General features: G+C 34.5%; 1 protein-coding gene across 1 annotated transcript; it reads left to right on the forward strand.

Moving 5' to 3' along the window:
- Positions 1-1,249: 1,249 nt before the first annotated feature.
- Positions 1,250-13,707, forward strand: knk (protein Skeletor knk). The gene is made up of 14 exons (XM_071589067.1): positions 1,250-1,356; positions 2,138-2,390; positions 2,635-2,743; positions 3,303-3,468; positions 3,795-3,867; positions 3,950-4,124; positions 4,230-4,335; positions 5,758-5,894; positions 6,189-6,324; positions 6,465-6,657; positions 6,810-6,910; positions 9,649-9,912; positions 12,012-12,122; positions 12,982-13,707. Exons 1-14 carry the CDS (start codon positions 1,302-1,304, stop codon positions 13,194-13,196), a joined length of 2,094 nt encoding a protein of 697 aa, XP_071445168.1. The 5' UTR covers positions 1,250-1,301; the 3' UTR covers positions 13,197-13,707.
- Positions 13,708-14,189: the final 482 nt, after the last annotated feature.

The raw sequence follows: 14,189 nt of genomic DNA on the forward strand, positions 1-14,189 counted from the left end.
TTTTGAAAGCCATCGATAGTTGAGTGATTGTCGCAGAAAATAATGCACAGATCACGCAACCCAGGGCGCTCCCACTACGTCACGCTTCCAGCTCGGCGTGAGTAATGCAGTAACATAAGGTTACCCAGGCATGACGAATGAATTTCACATTGCAACGATGGCGTTCATTCACTTTCCAAATCACAGTCGATAGAAAAAATGACGGACAAGAAAATAATCTTGGATTAACTATCACGTTGACGTCACAAAAGACAATGGCACCTCGACGATTTTGATGCATTAGTGCTCTAACTCACGAATGGAATATCCGGAGCAGGGTGACCTCATTCCTCGAAGTGGTCCATTACCGTTCAATGCCGTCATCCCGTCGAAAGTTCTCCCAAGACACCCCTTAAACCGCTCTCTTTTATGAATACCTGCACATAATTTATTATTATATTACTACTCGGTGCCAAATTTGATTGCGGGGTATTTCTACACAAAAGTCTTTGGGAGCAAATTCCTCTCTTCCATCTGACCCGGAAGAATACAAACTAGGGGACAACGTGTTGGCCTAGTGAAGTTCTAGATGTTGAGATCGCTCGTTCAAGTCTTCGAGATCGCACGAGTGTTATCGGGGAGTAATGCGTGCTTCATGATTAAGAAAGAACAGAACGATATAAACTTCGTCTGGTTAAGACCTATGGCATATTATTATGCTTATCCCACAAGTTTAGTATCAGCGTGTATCTCTTGGGTCCCATATATGCCTTGGGATTGTGGGAGCCTTAATAATGCTACTTTTTTTATGAGTATGCATGCGCAATAAAACTAGTAGATAGTGTATTATTTTCTCAAATACGAATTTTAGACATTGACACTATAAATCCTTGAACATTGCATACATTATGGTCTTTTGAATATTCATCAGCTTTCAAACTTGGCATCAAGGCGTGTGCTCATAACTACACGGGATCCGAGGTTCGTCCATGGAAGAATAATCTTATCTTTTCATGGTACGTCAGTTCTACCGCGATATTCGTCAGCCCTACTTCTTTGACAACAGTAACTTAACATATAAGCAAACTTATTTGGATGATCTTTCCAAATTTTACACTCAGTTCCTGCCGCCAAGGCGAAGTAGGTGAAAGTTTTGAGCATGTTAGCCTTGAAGGAGGACTGACCTGTAGCAAAGGGCTTGGTTAGATTAAAGCGGTCGGAAGGACGCCAGACCGTTATCCGCCGAGAAAAACCACGTCAGAGGGAAGTAGAAGAATTGTTTCAATGTTTCTGTTAAATAGCGTGAGATAATCTCATATAGAATGTTAAAAGTCATATGTAGAAATCAAAGGAACTCATGGTTTATCTTCTTCATATGTAAGTAATATCTCACTGATTTTTACTTATGAAAGTTTCTGTTGCGGCTCTCGCAGCTGTTTCGTTCACTAATGACCGAACATACCGTTATTAATTTGTGTTGGTATAATGTCTTTCTTTTGAAATTAACTTTCTTGAAGTTTCATACTCCTAAATGATATTAACTATGGTTGAGATACGTTTACACGCCATTTCCAAAAAAAATGCCTCATGTATAATAACTTTACGTATTTGCAGATGTATTATTACAAGGTTAAGTTAAGGTTCACTTGTAAATAATCGACACAATAAATTGTTCGTTACATTAAATACGCATCTGATATTTATATGCGTATGCGTTAAAATCTATATCCACGAAGTTTGAAAATTGGAATATTGTTATTGGTGCATTGAAACTTCCCAAAATTTGCACGTATTTTCATGTATCATGCCAACCACCCCTAGTAGAGTACAACTGATATAAGTATTGATTATTATTTAATCACAACATTAACATATTAATAATTATCAATAAGTAATATTTTCGTGTTTGTGATTTTGAAGTCCTTAAAGTGCTTAGATTAATTTTCTTTTGTTTATATCTTCGCGGCAAATTAAAAACCTAACGCCTACTTACCAATAATTGAATGGTTCTCTGAACAACATATTGATGAAGGTGAAAGCTACTGATTCGTCATTGAATTTGCTCAGGAAATCTTATACATACCACCTGTAGCCAATGACCCAATATTTTCAATTTTACCCTCTCACTTAAGTTACTATTTTTTATGGCCATTTACAGTGTTTCTCTTAAAACATGGTGTAAGTCAGAGTACTGAAGGGCGTCAAGATGGAGATCCATATCAAGGAAAATACATAGGGAAGATGAATTCCTACCATCATCAAGTATCTGGAGAAGTTCATGCTGTAGATGATACCACGTTTCTTTTGACTAATTTCAACTATGATGGAAACGGTGCAGATACCTTCTTCTGGGCAGGGGCCTCCAATCGCCCAGGACCCTTAGGTTTTATAGTTCCAAACGAGTATGGAAAGTAAGGATGAATTATAGTTTAAAGTTTGTTAATTTTCTTTAAGGAATTTGTGCATCATATCAATTTTCATATTTGGTTGAGCTTTACTATTGCATTTAATGAGATAAAAAATAGGCACTTATCTTTCAAATTGTAAATAAATTATATGAAGGAATTCATGTTATTAAGTACAATTAGTTTCATCATAACTTTTCCAAAGCATTATGAGAAAACATTCTTACATTCACTGTTTTTAAAATTTCAGGACAAATATTTTGGGCCGATACTACAATAAGGATTTCACACTTAAGCTGCCTGATGGCAAGAAAATAACCGAAATAAAATGGTTAGCAGTGTATGACCTTTCTAGTCAGGTTTGTGACAAACATTTTAATTATTTTCTACCAAGTTCTATTCCAACCATTTCTTTTATTAAATTTGACATTTTAATTGTGGGTACCTGCTAATAAAGCTATATTCAGCTGCAAAAAAGTAACAGAAATTCCCAGAGATTTTTTGAAAACTTTTCTGAAGTTATTTAATTCAAGCTGTGAAGCTACAATATGTATTTTCACTTTTTCGGGCTAATGCCCAATGTGAGGTAAATTATCAAATATTCATTTTAATAGTATAATCCTCTTTGTATAGCTATACATTCTGTCTGTGATGAATGTGAATGATATATTTGTGATGTAAAATTAAAATGTTTGATATCATCCAAATTTTGTTCGTAGAAAATTGCCTGGATTAAGAGTGATTTGTTTACCCCAATATGCAAACACATCAGTAGTCAGACATAGATTTAAGTGAAATTGATTGTCAGTCCCTAGTGATACACTAATAATTATAAGATTTAAAATGAAAATGACAATTTAAAACATGACCTCTATCATTTTATGGTTTTTATGTGTAAAATCATATTTTTTTCAACAGAATACCTTTGGAGACATTTACACACCTGATGATTTTGACCCACCTGCAACCCAAAGGATTTCTCAGCTAACTCGCAAGGCTCATGGTGTTACCTCTGGTCCAATACAAGTTTTGGATGCTAAAACATTACTCCTTCCAGAATTTTCTTACGATGGTGGAGGAAAGAGTATGTACTTGGTCACATATTGACTGATTTTTTATAATTGCATACTTTTTTTGTTAATGTGATATTTTTACAAGATTGATTATTGCTAATGAAATGAAAGAAGGGTGCCAATATCCATTTCTTGCAAGTAAAATAAATATATTAGTAACAGAACTAAATGCAGTCAGATATTTGTAGATCATAATGAATTTGAAAAATAATGACCTTTTGCTGTTCAGAAACTGGCATGACCTAAGCTGTATCATGCCCCTGAATTCCATAGGTTAATGCCAACCTAGTCAACAATGAAGAACTAGTCAAACTATTAAAATAATATTTTGTTACAGGTACATATTTCTGGGTTGGAGTAGGGCCACAACCATCTTCCAAAGGATATAAAGTTCCTGATGAATATGGATAGTATGTGTTTAATTCATTGATGTTTTATGAATCTTCAAGTCTTTTAAAGATGAGAAACTGATATTTATTTCCCTTTTGGTAGTCTGGATCCTATTAGGCCATACTTGAGGGAATCTGTTAAGCTAGAATTGCCAGGAGAGCTCACAATATTTGATATAGATTGGTTCAGTGTTTTTGACGTTGATACCAAAGAAAATTATGGATCAGTTATTGTTCCAGATGGACTCAATGTACCACCCTCTTTGGTCAAAATTGTGGTATGGATTCTTGGATAAACTATACAGTATAATGCTGAAAAAGTGATGTTTATGCTTTTACTTAACCTGGTGAGAACTGAATTCATTTCACGTTTTTTCTTTCAGCCGCATAAAAATTCATTACCAAACTGTGTTCAGTTGCATAAAGAATTCAGAGTTAGCTGGGAGGTTTTTGGCCCACAAATAACTATTGAATTGGCCGCTCAAGTTGGTGAGTATTTAACATCCAGCCAGCCCATTCTAATATGCTATTCAATAAAAATACATTACTTGCTTAACAACTCATCACAACTAGGCAGTCATGGATATGGGAAGTTGTTAGTTCTGAAGACTTTTCAAATGCTATGTTAGAATAAACCCTAATGTTTACACCTTACTGTGACCTCAATTTTCGCAAAATGTTTTGGGCCATATATAGTATGATCATTTGGGTAACATTAAAAAAACGTGGGATTTTCCTTTTGTCCGACTTGACCAGATAGACCACCATTTGGTAATCATGTGCTGAATAAATGAAAATTTAATGGCCAAAAGAGGTAGCTAGAGAATATGAAGAGTGAATGATACTATGTGGATCCACAACATAGTTAACCTGAGAACTTTCAGCACTTCGTCATACTCATCATCAATATGCAGATACTTCTGACTGAAAATTATTTGCCATTTCCTCATCCTCAAGATTTAGTTAGCTGTTACTGATATTCATGACCTATCAGAAATGTAAATTAAAATTCTATTGACCTTTAAATTTTGGCTACTTAGAAATTCACCTACATTTGATAATGCCAATCAGCCCAATAAATAGTTCTTGGTAGACACAAATGCCATACTTATGGAAGAAATGGGCAAATGAAACTCTTCAGTTCATAAGTCCTGAGAGAAAAAGTTGCTATTGTTATCAGATGCCACTCCTCATAATGTTTGGCTTGAGTAATATCCTTTGGTGCAAGAGAAATGTGAAAAATATAGATGCCACCTCTGATCCTGTAAACAAAATTCTCAGTATTAATGGTCAGATTGAGATCAGAGTACATAATAAGGAGGAAGAGGTTGTGCCATGTAGAAGCCTGGGGAAGAAATGTAAGTTTGAACCCAGTTAATGAAAATTTGCCTTAAAAATGACTTGGCACTGAGTACAGTGCCTACATAGCCTAATGCTTTAGGAGCCTAATGCATGCTTTAGGAATGAATACTCAAATATTTTATCCTTCTTAGAGAATTTTTTTTCTGTGAGAAAGTTCTGTCAAGAACTCCCTGAAGTAGTCCATGAATCATTGCAGTTGAACCATCATCGCTATCTCTTCCAATAGCACTTGTTCATCATTCTTTCTTGCCTTATTTACTACTTACCCTCCACCACTCATACTATCAACCAGAATTAATGTATAATACAATTGAATGAAAAACAGATACACTTTTAGTATGTACATTTTTCTAATCTCGCTGCAATATTTACTAAATTAACTGAAGATATTTAGTTCATATATTTTATGTATAAAAAAATTATGAATGTTGCTTTTGTAATTTCATTTAAAAATTCATTGCATCAGTTTTTATTTACCTTGTAAAACTATGAATTAATGAAACTGGTAAAAAGATGCCTAAAACATGTGTTCATTAAAACATTTTACAGATGAAAATGACTACATGGCTTTTGGAATTAGTGGTTCACCCACTCGAGCTCAGATGATTGGCTCCGATGTTGCAATTGCATACATTGATGGGTACAGAGGTTTTGCAAATGACTACAATGTTACAGCTAAAGCACCAGTAAGTAGATAAATGAAAGTTCTATTCTTTAATCCATCTTAATATCATTCTTTTAGATTCTTCCTCTATCTGTTTACAAATTTGTGGAAGCATCATGTATCATTGATATGCTCACTATTTCCATTGGAGCAAAAAGTAGTGTGAAAATTGAGAAGCTCACAAAATATATTACATGAGGGATATAATCCTTTATGCTTTATTCATGACTACCTTTATGTAATTTATGAGCTTCTCCCAGTATTAATATGTAGAATAATTCCATTGCATAATTTTGATCTTGTTTTTATCTTTCAGTGCATCAAAGTTCTTGGACAATACAAAGGAGTGTGCAGAGATGAATTATTAGGAGGTCTGGATGACAACCAGATGCACACAGCAGTTAGAGCTGATGGCATTAACACAATTACTTACAGAAGATCTCTTATTCCAAGTCAGTACAAAATATAATACACATTGGTACCAGACCCATTTTTTTATTTGATCTTTTCCATTTACTTACATTTTAAGCTATACTATAAATTAGCAATCATATGTTGACTATTAATACTGAAGATTTATTTCTCTCCTAAGATTCTGACCCAGGAGATAAAGAAATCCCTACTGACCGTGATGTTCAACTGATATGGGCATTGGGTGTTCTTACTGGTGAAAAAGAACCTTCATTCCATGACCTCTACCCTAGAGGAAGTTTATCTATTAACTTAGGACGCAAGGAAGCAGAAAGCAACTGCTTTGCTTTCACTCGTTCATCAGCTGAGCCCAAGTATGATAAAAATACATTTTCGATAGCATATTGAGATAAATAATTGGAATCCTTTAATTTCAGTTTTAAATGTGTGGCATTAGTTGGATTTTGAATAACAATGTTGAAATCATGTTTTATGTTGGATTTGAGTAAATTATTCACTATTTTAGGAAACCATGGAATATTGCACATATATTGGACCAAAATATAAGATTATTTACAGCGACCCTTGGCCCCTCTGGAGGAAAAAGAGGATACCATGGAATGACCGGTAAGAAAATATTCTCTTAGAGGATTATTAGAAAAACAGTTGTATGGATGTATCTTGCACCATTGATTTGGCTTAGATAGCTCATGAAGAGGCCAGCCAAGTAGGAGATTTGAGTGAAGAGTTGCATCAATCCATTTCAAAATTTGATAGTGTTGATTGATGATCTGGTTGATGTCTCTTGACAAACCCCAGTAAACACAAATTGTGTGGATTTTTTAGGCCCTAGAACTTTCTTTGAAATCATTTCCAACATAGGAAATGGAACTGCTTCCTCCCACCCCCAAATCACCATCTACCATATTTAAACTTTACATACTGTTTAACTTCAGCTAGATCCAACCAGCAAAAACTAATGCCATGCTGGGTACCAGCTGGAAATATCTGGGGAACTGTAGTGGATCATCTTTACTTAATGGTTTTAAGATTTAAGATGCATTTGAAGATTTAAGATATCATTTTTCCCATGAACAATAAGGTATCAGAATAACATTGTCTGACTATGGTATGGTCAAAATTAGTCTGTTGTGTATTCACCCCCTAGCGGTGGCTGGCTGGGTATAAAATAAATAAATAATAAAATAAAATGGTCCTGGCACACATTGAGACTAATGCCTAGAATACAAAATAATTTCTTGAGAGGTAAATGCTCTAGCTGGCACAATTGATCTGGATGCTTGTCTCAGTCACAAATACTTCTTATTTATGCATTTTAATTTTTGTCAAAACAACTATGACTGATCCTATAGCCAGCATTTATTTTTTGTGGCACTCTATACCAATATTTTAGTTATCTAGTTGACTGAAATATCAGGATAGAGTTCATCAAAAAACCAATATTGGCTATTGTATTATCACCTTACATGCTCACAGCCAATAATATGTTCACACCCTGTTCATTTCATCTGACTACTGCATTCACAGTAACTCCTACCTGCTTTAAATAGACATCAGAAACACATGCTTAGCCTATTAACCTGTTCAAGTAGATGCTATTTTGCATATCTGATAGATGAGTGCTGTTATAGTGTAAATGAATATGCATGTAAAACTTAAGTGTATATTATTTTGATGTCCGAACTATTGTGTATTTCTACCTGCCAACTAATTGTTTTCCTATTCATATGTTCCATACACTTGTCATATGTATTCTCAATACATATGACAAATGCATAGAGCACTGTGCTTGCTCTACAGATGAACATATTATTATTATGAATAGGACTTCACAAAGCCTAAAGTCACTAATTGACTGCCTAATGAAAATTGCATTGCAGATTGCAATTTCCCCTTATGGCATAAAATTTTAGGTTAATATCAATATTAAAAAAATAAATATAAACAGAAGTGGCATGTTCTTACATTACATGGGAGGGCCCAGGAGTACTCGGCTTGACCTAGAGATGGTGGTAGTTGTTTGAAAAATATCTCTGTATTATAAAGTAAGAAATCTATAAAGCATATGTTTCAAGTTTGAAGACCCTACATAGTCTAGTATTGGTTTGGTAGCCATCAATAGTGAAAGTTTTCAGTGAATTTGTGAAAATGGAGAAAATTGATCATCGTTATGTGATACAATACTTTTATTTGAAAGGCCTCAGCCCAAACAATATAACAGCTGAACTGGATTCTACTCTGGGTGAGTCTACTCCTTCGTTTACAACAGTAAAATATAGTGTAGCAGAGTTTAAATGAGGCCATACGAGCTGTCAAGACGAGCATCGCATTGGTAGACCAAATAAGGTGACGACTCAAGAAACAGTGAAGAAAATCCGCAAAGTGATACTGGATGATCATTGACTGAAAATGCAAGCTAGCAGACATAGTAGGCATTTCAAAAAGTGTGGTACATCGCGTATTAACTGAATATTTGGACATGAGAAGGCTGTGTGCAAGATGGGTGCCGTATTTGCTCACACTCAAGCAAAACCAGTGTCATGAAGATGTTTCAATTGAGTGTTTAACAAAGTTTCAGAGCAACAAAGCAGAATTTTTGCAATGTTACTATTTGTAATATTACTTCACACTTGAGACAAAATAACAATCAAAACAATGGATTCATTTGGGAGAACCGGCTCCAAAGGAGGTGAAGACTGTTTCATTTGTAGGCAAGGTCATGGCGTCGGTTTTTTTGGATGCGCGTGGAATAATTTTCATTGACTATCTTGAAATAGGAAAAACTATTAAACTAAACAGCGAGTATTATGCAAACTTATTGCAATGTTTGAGCGAAGAAATCAAGCAAAAGCGGCCGCATTTGGCTAAGGAGAAAGGGTTGTTTCATCAAGACAATACACCAGCTCACAAGGCCATTATTGCAATAGCCAAAATTCATGAATTAAAGTTTGAATTGATACCTCATGCAGCCTATTTGCCAGATTTAGCCCCCTTGGATTATTTTATGTTCGCAAACTTGAAAAAATGGCTCGATGGTCAAAGATTTTCCAACCGTGAAGAAGTGACGTCCGCAGTTAATGGCTATTTTGAGGAGCAAGACAGTTCTTATTATAATAAGGGTATCGACTTATTAAAAATTGCCAGGAAAAGTGCATGGAGCTGAAAGGAGATTATGTTGACAAATACATACATTTTCTTCCAAAATTTTTTTGATTTCTTCGTTAGGTCGGGTACTTCTGGGTACTCTCATAAGACCATTTCTTAAATATTATAATGCTAATTTTACTTCAGTTTCTTTTCTTTCAGGGTGAAAATTATTCATCTGATATATTTTTTCTTTGCAGGAATGCCATCTCCGGGGTTTTCATGGTATATTAATGGTTATTTGGCTCCAGAATTGTACTTGAAAAGAGGTCTGAGGTACACATTTGAAGTCAGGGGAGGCAATGACCCACACAGTCCAGAAGCTTATCATCCCCTGATCATCACAGATGAACCTCATGGGGGAATTGATCGGAATCAAAATCCAGGTAGAAGGAAATACAAGGAGGCACGAGTTCTTGCGGGAGTACAGTTTTCCACAAGAGGCCAAGCAAGACCAACTGCTGGTAAGAACTAATTATCATTAGCGCAGTGAAAGGCTGAAGTTAAGCCACCAGCTAAAAAGTTTGAATGTGATTTCAATTATTCAAATGCATTCCTGAGCAAGCCTCTCTGGGCACCCTCAGCACCACCCAAGCTGTGTGATTTTTTCGGATCCAGATCTTCCTGGGAAACCATATCCGACACAGGAAAAGGCATTTGCCCCCCTACCCTGTGTGAATTTTCATGCATTGTTGGGCTTAGTACTAGGTAAACTCTACCATCATCTACCAAACCGACCTTCAGTTGATTACTGTGCCAATGGTTTACACATTTAGAATGAGAATCATGTAGAAAAATGTCCATCCTCAAATAACAGCTTCATAGCAACATCTCTTTGGTTGATTTAAGTTAAAATTTTCATGCATCAATAGTTTTATTGAACACAAACCACAACTGCAAAAGAAGACATCTGGCAGCTTGAATTGAATTTGTACTTCAAGTATTGTGTTTCCACAAATTTAGGTTCTCAAAGTTCAGGTATTCAGTAAAATCTGTAATTATCTATGGAAGCTTTTACTTCCATAGAAACTGCCACATATGTAGGTTCAAGTACATCCATGTATAACCAAGTCAAAATGTATTCCCATGCCTACTAAATCAACTAAAATTTTTGGGTTGAATGTAAGTGGAATACATTGTCAAGACATAGTTATGAACTTAATAATGAAGTTGGTTCATTAAAAATACTTTTAAACATAATCCATGAGAAGTGTCAATGTCACTGAATTCAAACACAGGAATTCTGCTTTCTTGTTTTGTGGAATTCCTGGCAAGAGACATTTCATGTTATAATGAGATTATAAGCCAATGGCAAGCTGAGGTTAAATGACAAGAAATTCATCTTATACTTATGATTTGTATAGTACCTTCCTTCATTAATTTCATTCCTTACATATTTTCAAATAAAAGTGAATTGTCATCATCAAGCATGCCTAATCTTCTAGATAAATAAATTATTAGTGGCAGTAAACTTTGAATCTAGGATCAGGTGAATTATAAGGTTGATTGTTATTGCAAAATATTCTAGATTAAATGGAACCTAATTACCAATTACGTCTTTCTGTTGCAGTTAGACACTTCCCCTTAAATAACAATTGAATTACATTTAACTCTAAATGGAGATGATCTCATGAGCCAATTGACTGATTAATGCAGCTTTGGGGCATTAGTCGATTTCCAATTCATAAGCTCATTGCTAACTTCTATGTAACTGACTTCTTTAGGTATTATGATCAATCAATTTATAATATGTTATAGTGGCAACTTGATTTTTCCTAGTTCCTCCACAACAGATAATATCTCTCATAAAAGACAAACATATGAGTCTTATATGACAGAAAATATGGTGCATGTGCTATGTACCCATGGTAAATTGATTATTTGGCTCGTCCCAAAGACAATCACCAATATTAGGGGCATATTTTGGTACACATACTACTGCAATGCAATATTCCATTAAAAGTTGTATGTTTATGATGAGTCAAATAATGATATTTGCTATCAAATGATGAATAAATGTAAACTGATTGCTTGGCTTAGCATGAATTGTCGAAGTGTTGTTCTTGGCTGCATTGTAGGAGCGTATCCTCCAAAAGACTGCCTCACAAAGAAAATAAATGATGAGCAGGTGTGTTGGAATACAAAGGACGTAATCTGATTTCACTGATTGATTACATTACTGCATGTATTACTTCACCACACTTCTTTTGCCTGCGCCCTCTTGAAAAATTGTTTCACCAAAATAGAACAGGTGGTGAAGGAACAGCCCTGGGTACCACTGAGACAAAACTAAGGAAAAGAAAGTAATGCAAAGACTGCAGAGTTTCAGCAACTCGGTAACAGTTGAGGTAGAACAAATATGAGAGAAAGAAAAACTTTTGTAATAGAAATACTGGAGAGAAATCTCGGAGATTTTTTAAATGATTATTGAATGCCATGGATGGTTCTTTAGCATTTAAACTTTTTATATTGAAAATAATTTGTATCTTAATATAGTTAACCTTGAAAAGATGAGTTAAATACGTTTAATCCTCAGTAAAATGCTTTCTTGTTTACTGTACAGCTGGACCACTATGCCTTGCTCGTCACAGTACTGAAAGGGACAGAAGACGGGATGATGACTTCAATGATTTTAAAAAATTTAATCGCTCTCTGATTTATAAGTGTGACAAAGGTAAGAAGTCCAATATGCAATTCTGATTATATGTATTTTCATCATAAATTCCTTAAATATTATCATATACTGATACATAAAGCTAATGATTAATTATAACAGTCCTGTACCAGGAAAAAAATTATGTATTTTTAGCTCTTAAATATACACATACACTACTTGCTACCTTGGGAAGACCCACAATTTGACTTAGTATTCTAGTTTTGCTGATCAATTCTGTGGGTAATTTAATGGAATTTTGAACATAATTAACCTTCCATACTATTCACAAGCCATTAAGATGTCAATATTTCTTAACCTGAATGTTAACATTTATGATTTTATTCTGATGATTAAATCTACCCCTCATTCTTCTACATTCCACAATTACCTAATTCTGAAAATATTAGGAGCACACTGTCATTATATTCCAAATAGCTTCCTTTTAAATGAAATAAAAATTATTTTTCGAGTGCTTATACATTGAAATGACTACTGACTGGAAAGTCACTGGTTCAAATCTGTGTGACATTTTGAATGGAACCTCCCCAGATAAAATAAAAGTCATGATTTTTTATGCGTGTCACAGCTACTTATAATTTAACCGCAGATGCAAGAGGGAAAAGAGCAGACTCTCCTCCTGTACCTATCTTATTACATGTGAATCACACCTCATGGAGCTCAGTATCAGGCGAGCTTTTCCCTCTTAAATCAAAACCAATGTATTATATGAGTTGATCATTGTGGTGGTAGTTCGTTATCCAGTGTAAGTTTCATCCAGTTGCCCATCTGCACTTCCTCTACTCCCATTCTTAATTCACTGTCTTGACATTCATGCCGTGGCTGATTAGAATCAATAATTTATTTTCTCTCCTCACAGAACAAGAAGCTGGAATGCTAGAAATCACGCCTAACTCATCATGGCCAGACACTGTTTACTATAACAGCTTCACTCATTCTAATGTTGGATGGAAAATTCACATTGTGGACACCTTTACTGTAAATGTAGTTGGTGGTTGTCAACGCTCAACAAGCCCAAGCCAGTGGCTGACTACTTTATTAGCTTTAGTTCTTTCATATTTATATTTGTCTTAAATACAAAATCTGTGATACTCCTGTTGATTGCACAATCTGCAGCAGCATAATTATGTACATGACAATAAATTAATGGCAAAAGTAATTATTTTAATAACTAAGCTCCATTAGAAACATATGCCAATGTAAAAGTTTATTTTTTAAACTCTTTAACATTTTTTGGACAGTCACATTTAAAGGACAGTGATGCTGGAATTGATGGTAAGAGAGTACACATTAAAGTAGTGGAACACCAAATTTGTTCTTGCCTTTGCACTTATTATAGTGAGTTTTTGTTAAACACAAAGGTCATCTTGCAGTTTAACAGATAACTTGTGGAAATATAGTCTCTAGCTCTTAATGATAATAATAAGTAATTTTAAAATTTTAAATTTATCATTTCTCTCTACTTCTTGAAAAAATAATTCAATAATAACTGACCCAACTGTTGAAAATCTGATAATAGATGTGCAACTTGAAAAATGTTTAGGTGAAAAATCCCATGAAGTGACAAAGAAAACATTAAAAAAAAATAAAATGCTTTGCAGAAAATATTTAGTTTGTGTGCAAATTTACAGGTACTTTTTTCTTTAGAATACCAAGATGATATGAATTAGTTTCTAGGGTACATCAAAACCTATCTATGATATAATATAAATTACAGTTTCAGGTGTGATAAGGTTGAACCATTCCATGATAACAGAGATGAGAACTTCTTGCAATAGGAAGTATACAAAGATGAAGACGGGCTTGTTGTAGAGTAGGATATTGGGTTGAGCTTTGGTAGGAGAAAAAATATTTATATGGTAGTTGTGTCCATTCAAAACCTAACTCAACTGGTAGATTACCTAATAATAATAAATATTTATTTTTGACTAGTTTCGATGTACTACATCGAAACTAGTCAAAAATATATCTTATCAAGTGGAATATTGCAAGAAGTTCTAATCTCCGTAGCTATCTATGATTGTAAGACATAATAATAATTCTTCACCATTTTAATTGATGAAAAAT

Source organism: Hetaerina americana, unplaced genomic scaffold (genome assembly GCF_022747635.1).
Source record: "Hetaerina americana unplaced genomic scaffold, ioHetAmer1.1.p SCAF_32, whole genome shotgun sequence".
Classification (NCBI taxonomy): Eukaryota; Metazoa; Arthropoda; class Insecta; order Odonata; family Calopterygidae; genus Hetaerina; species Hetaerina americana.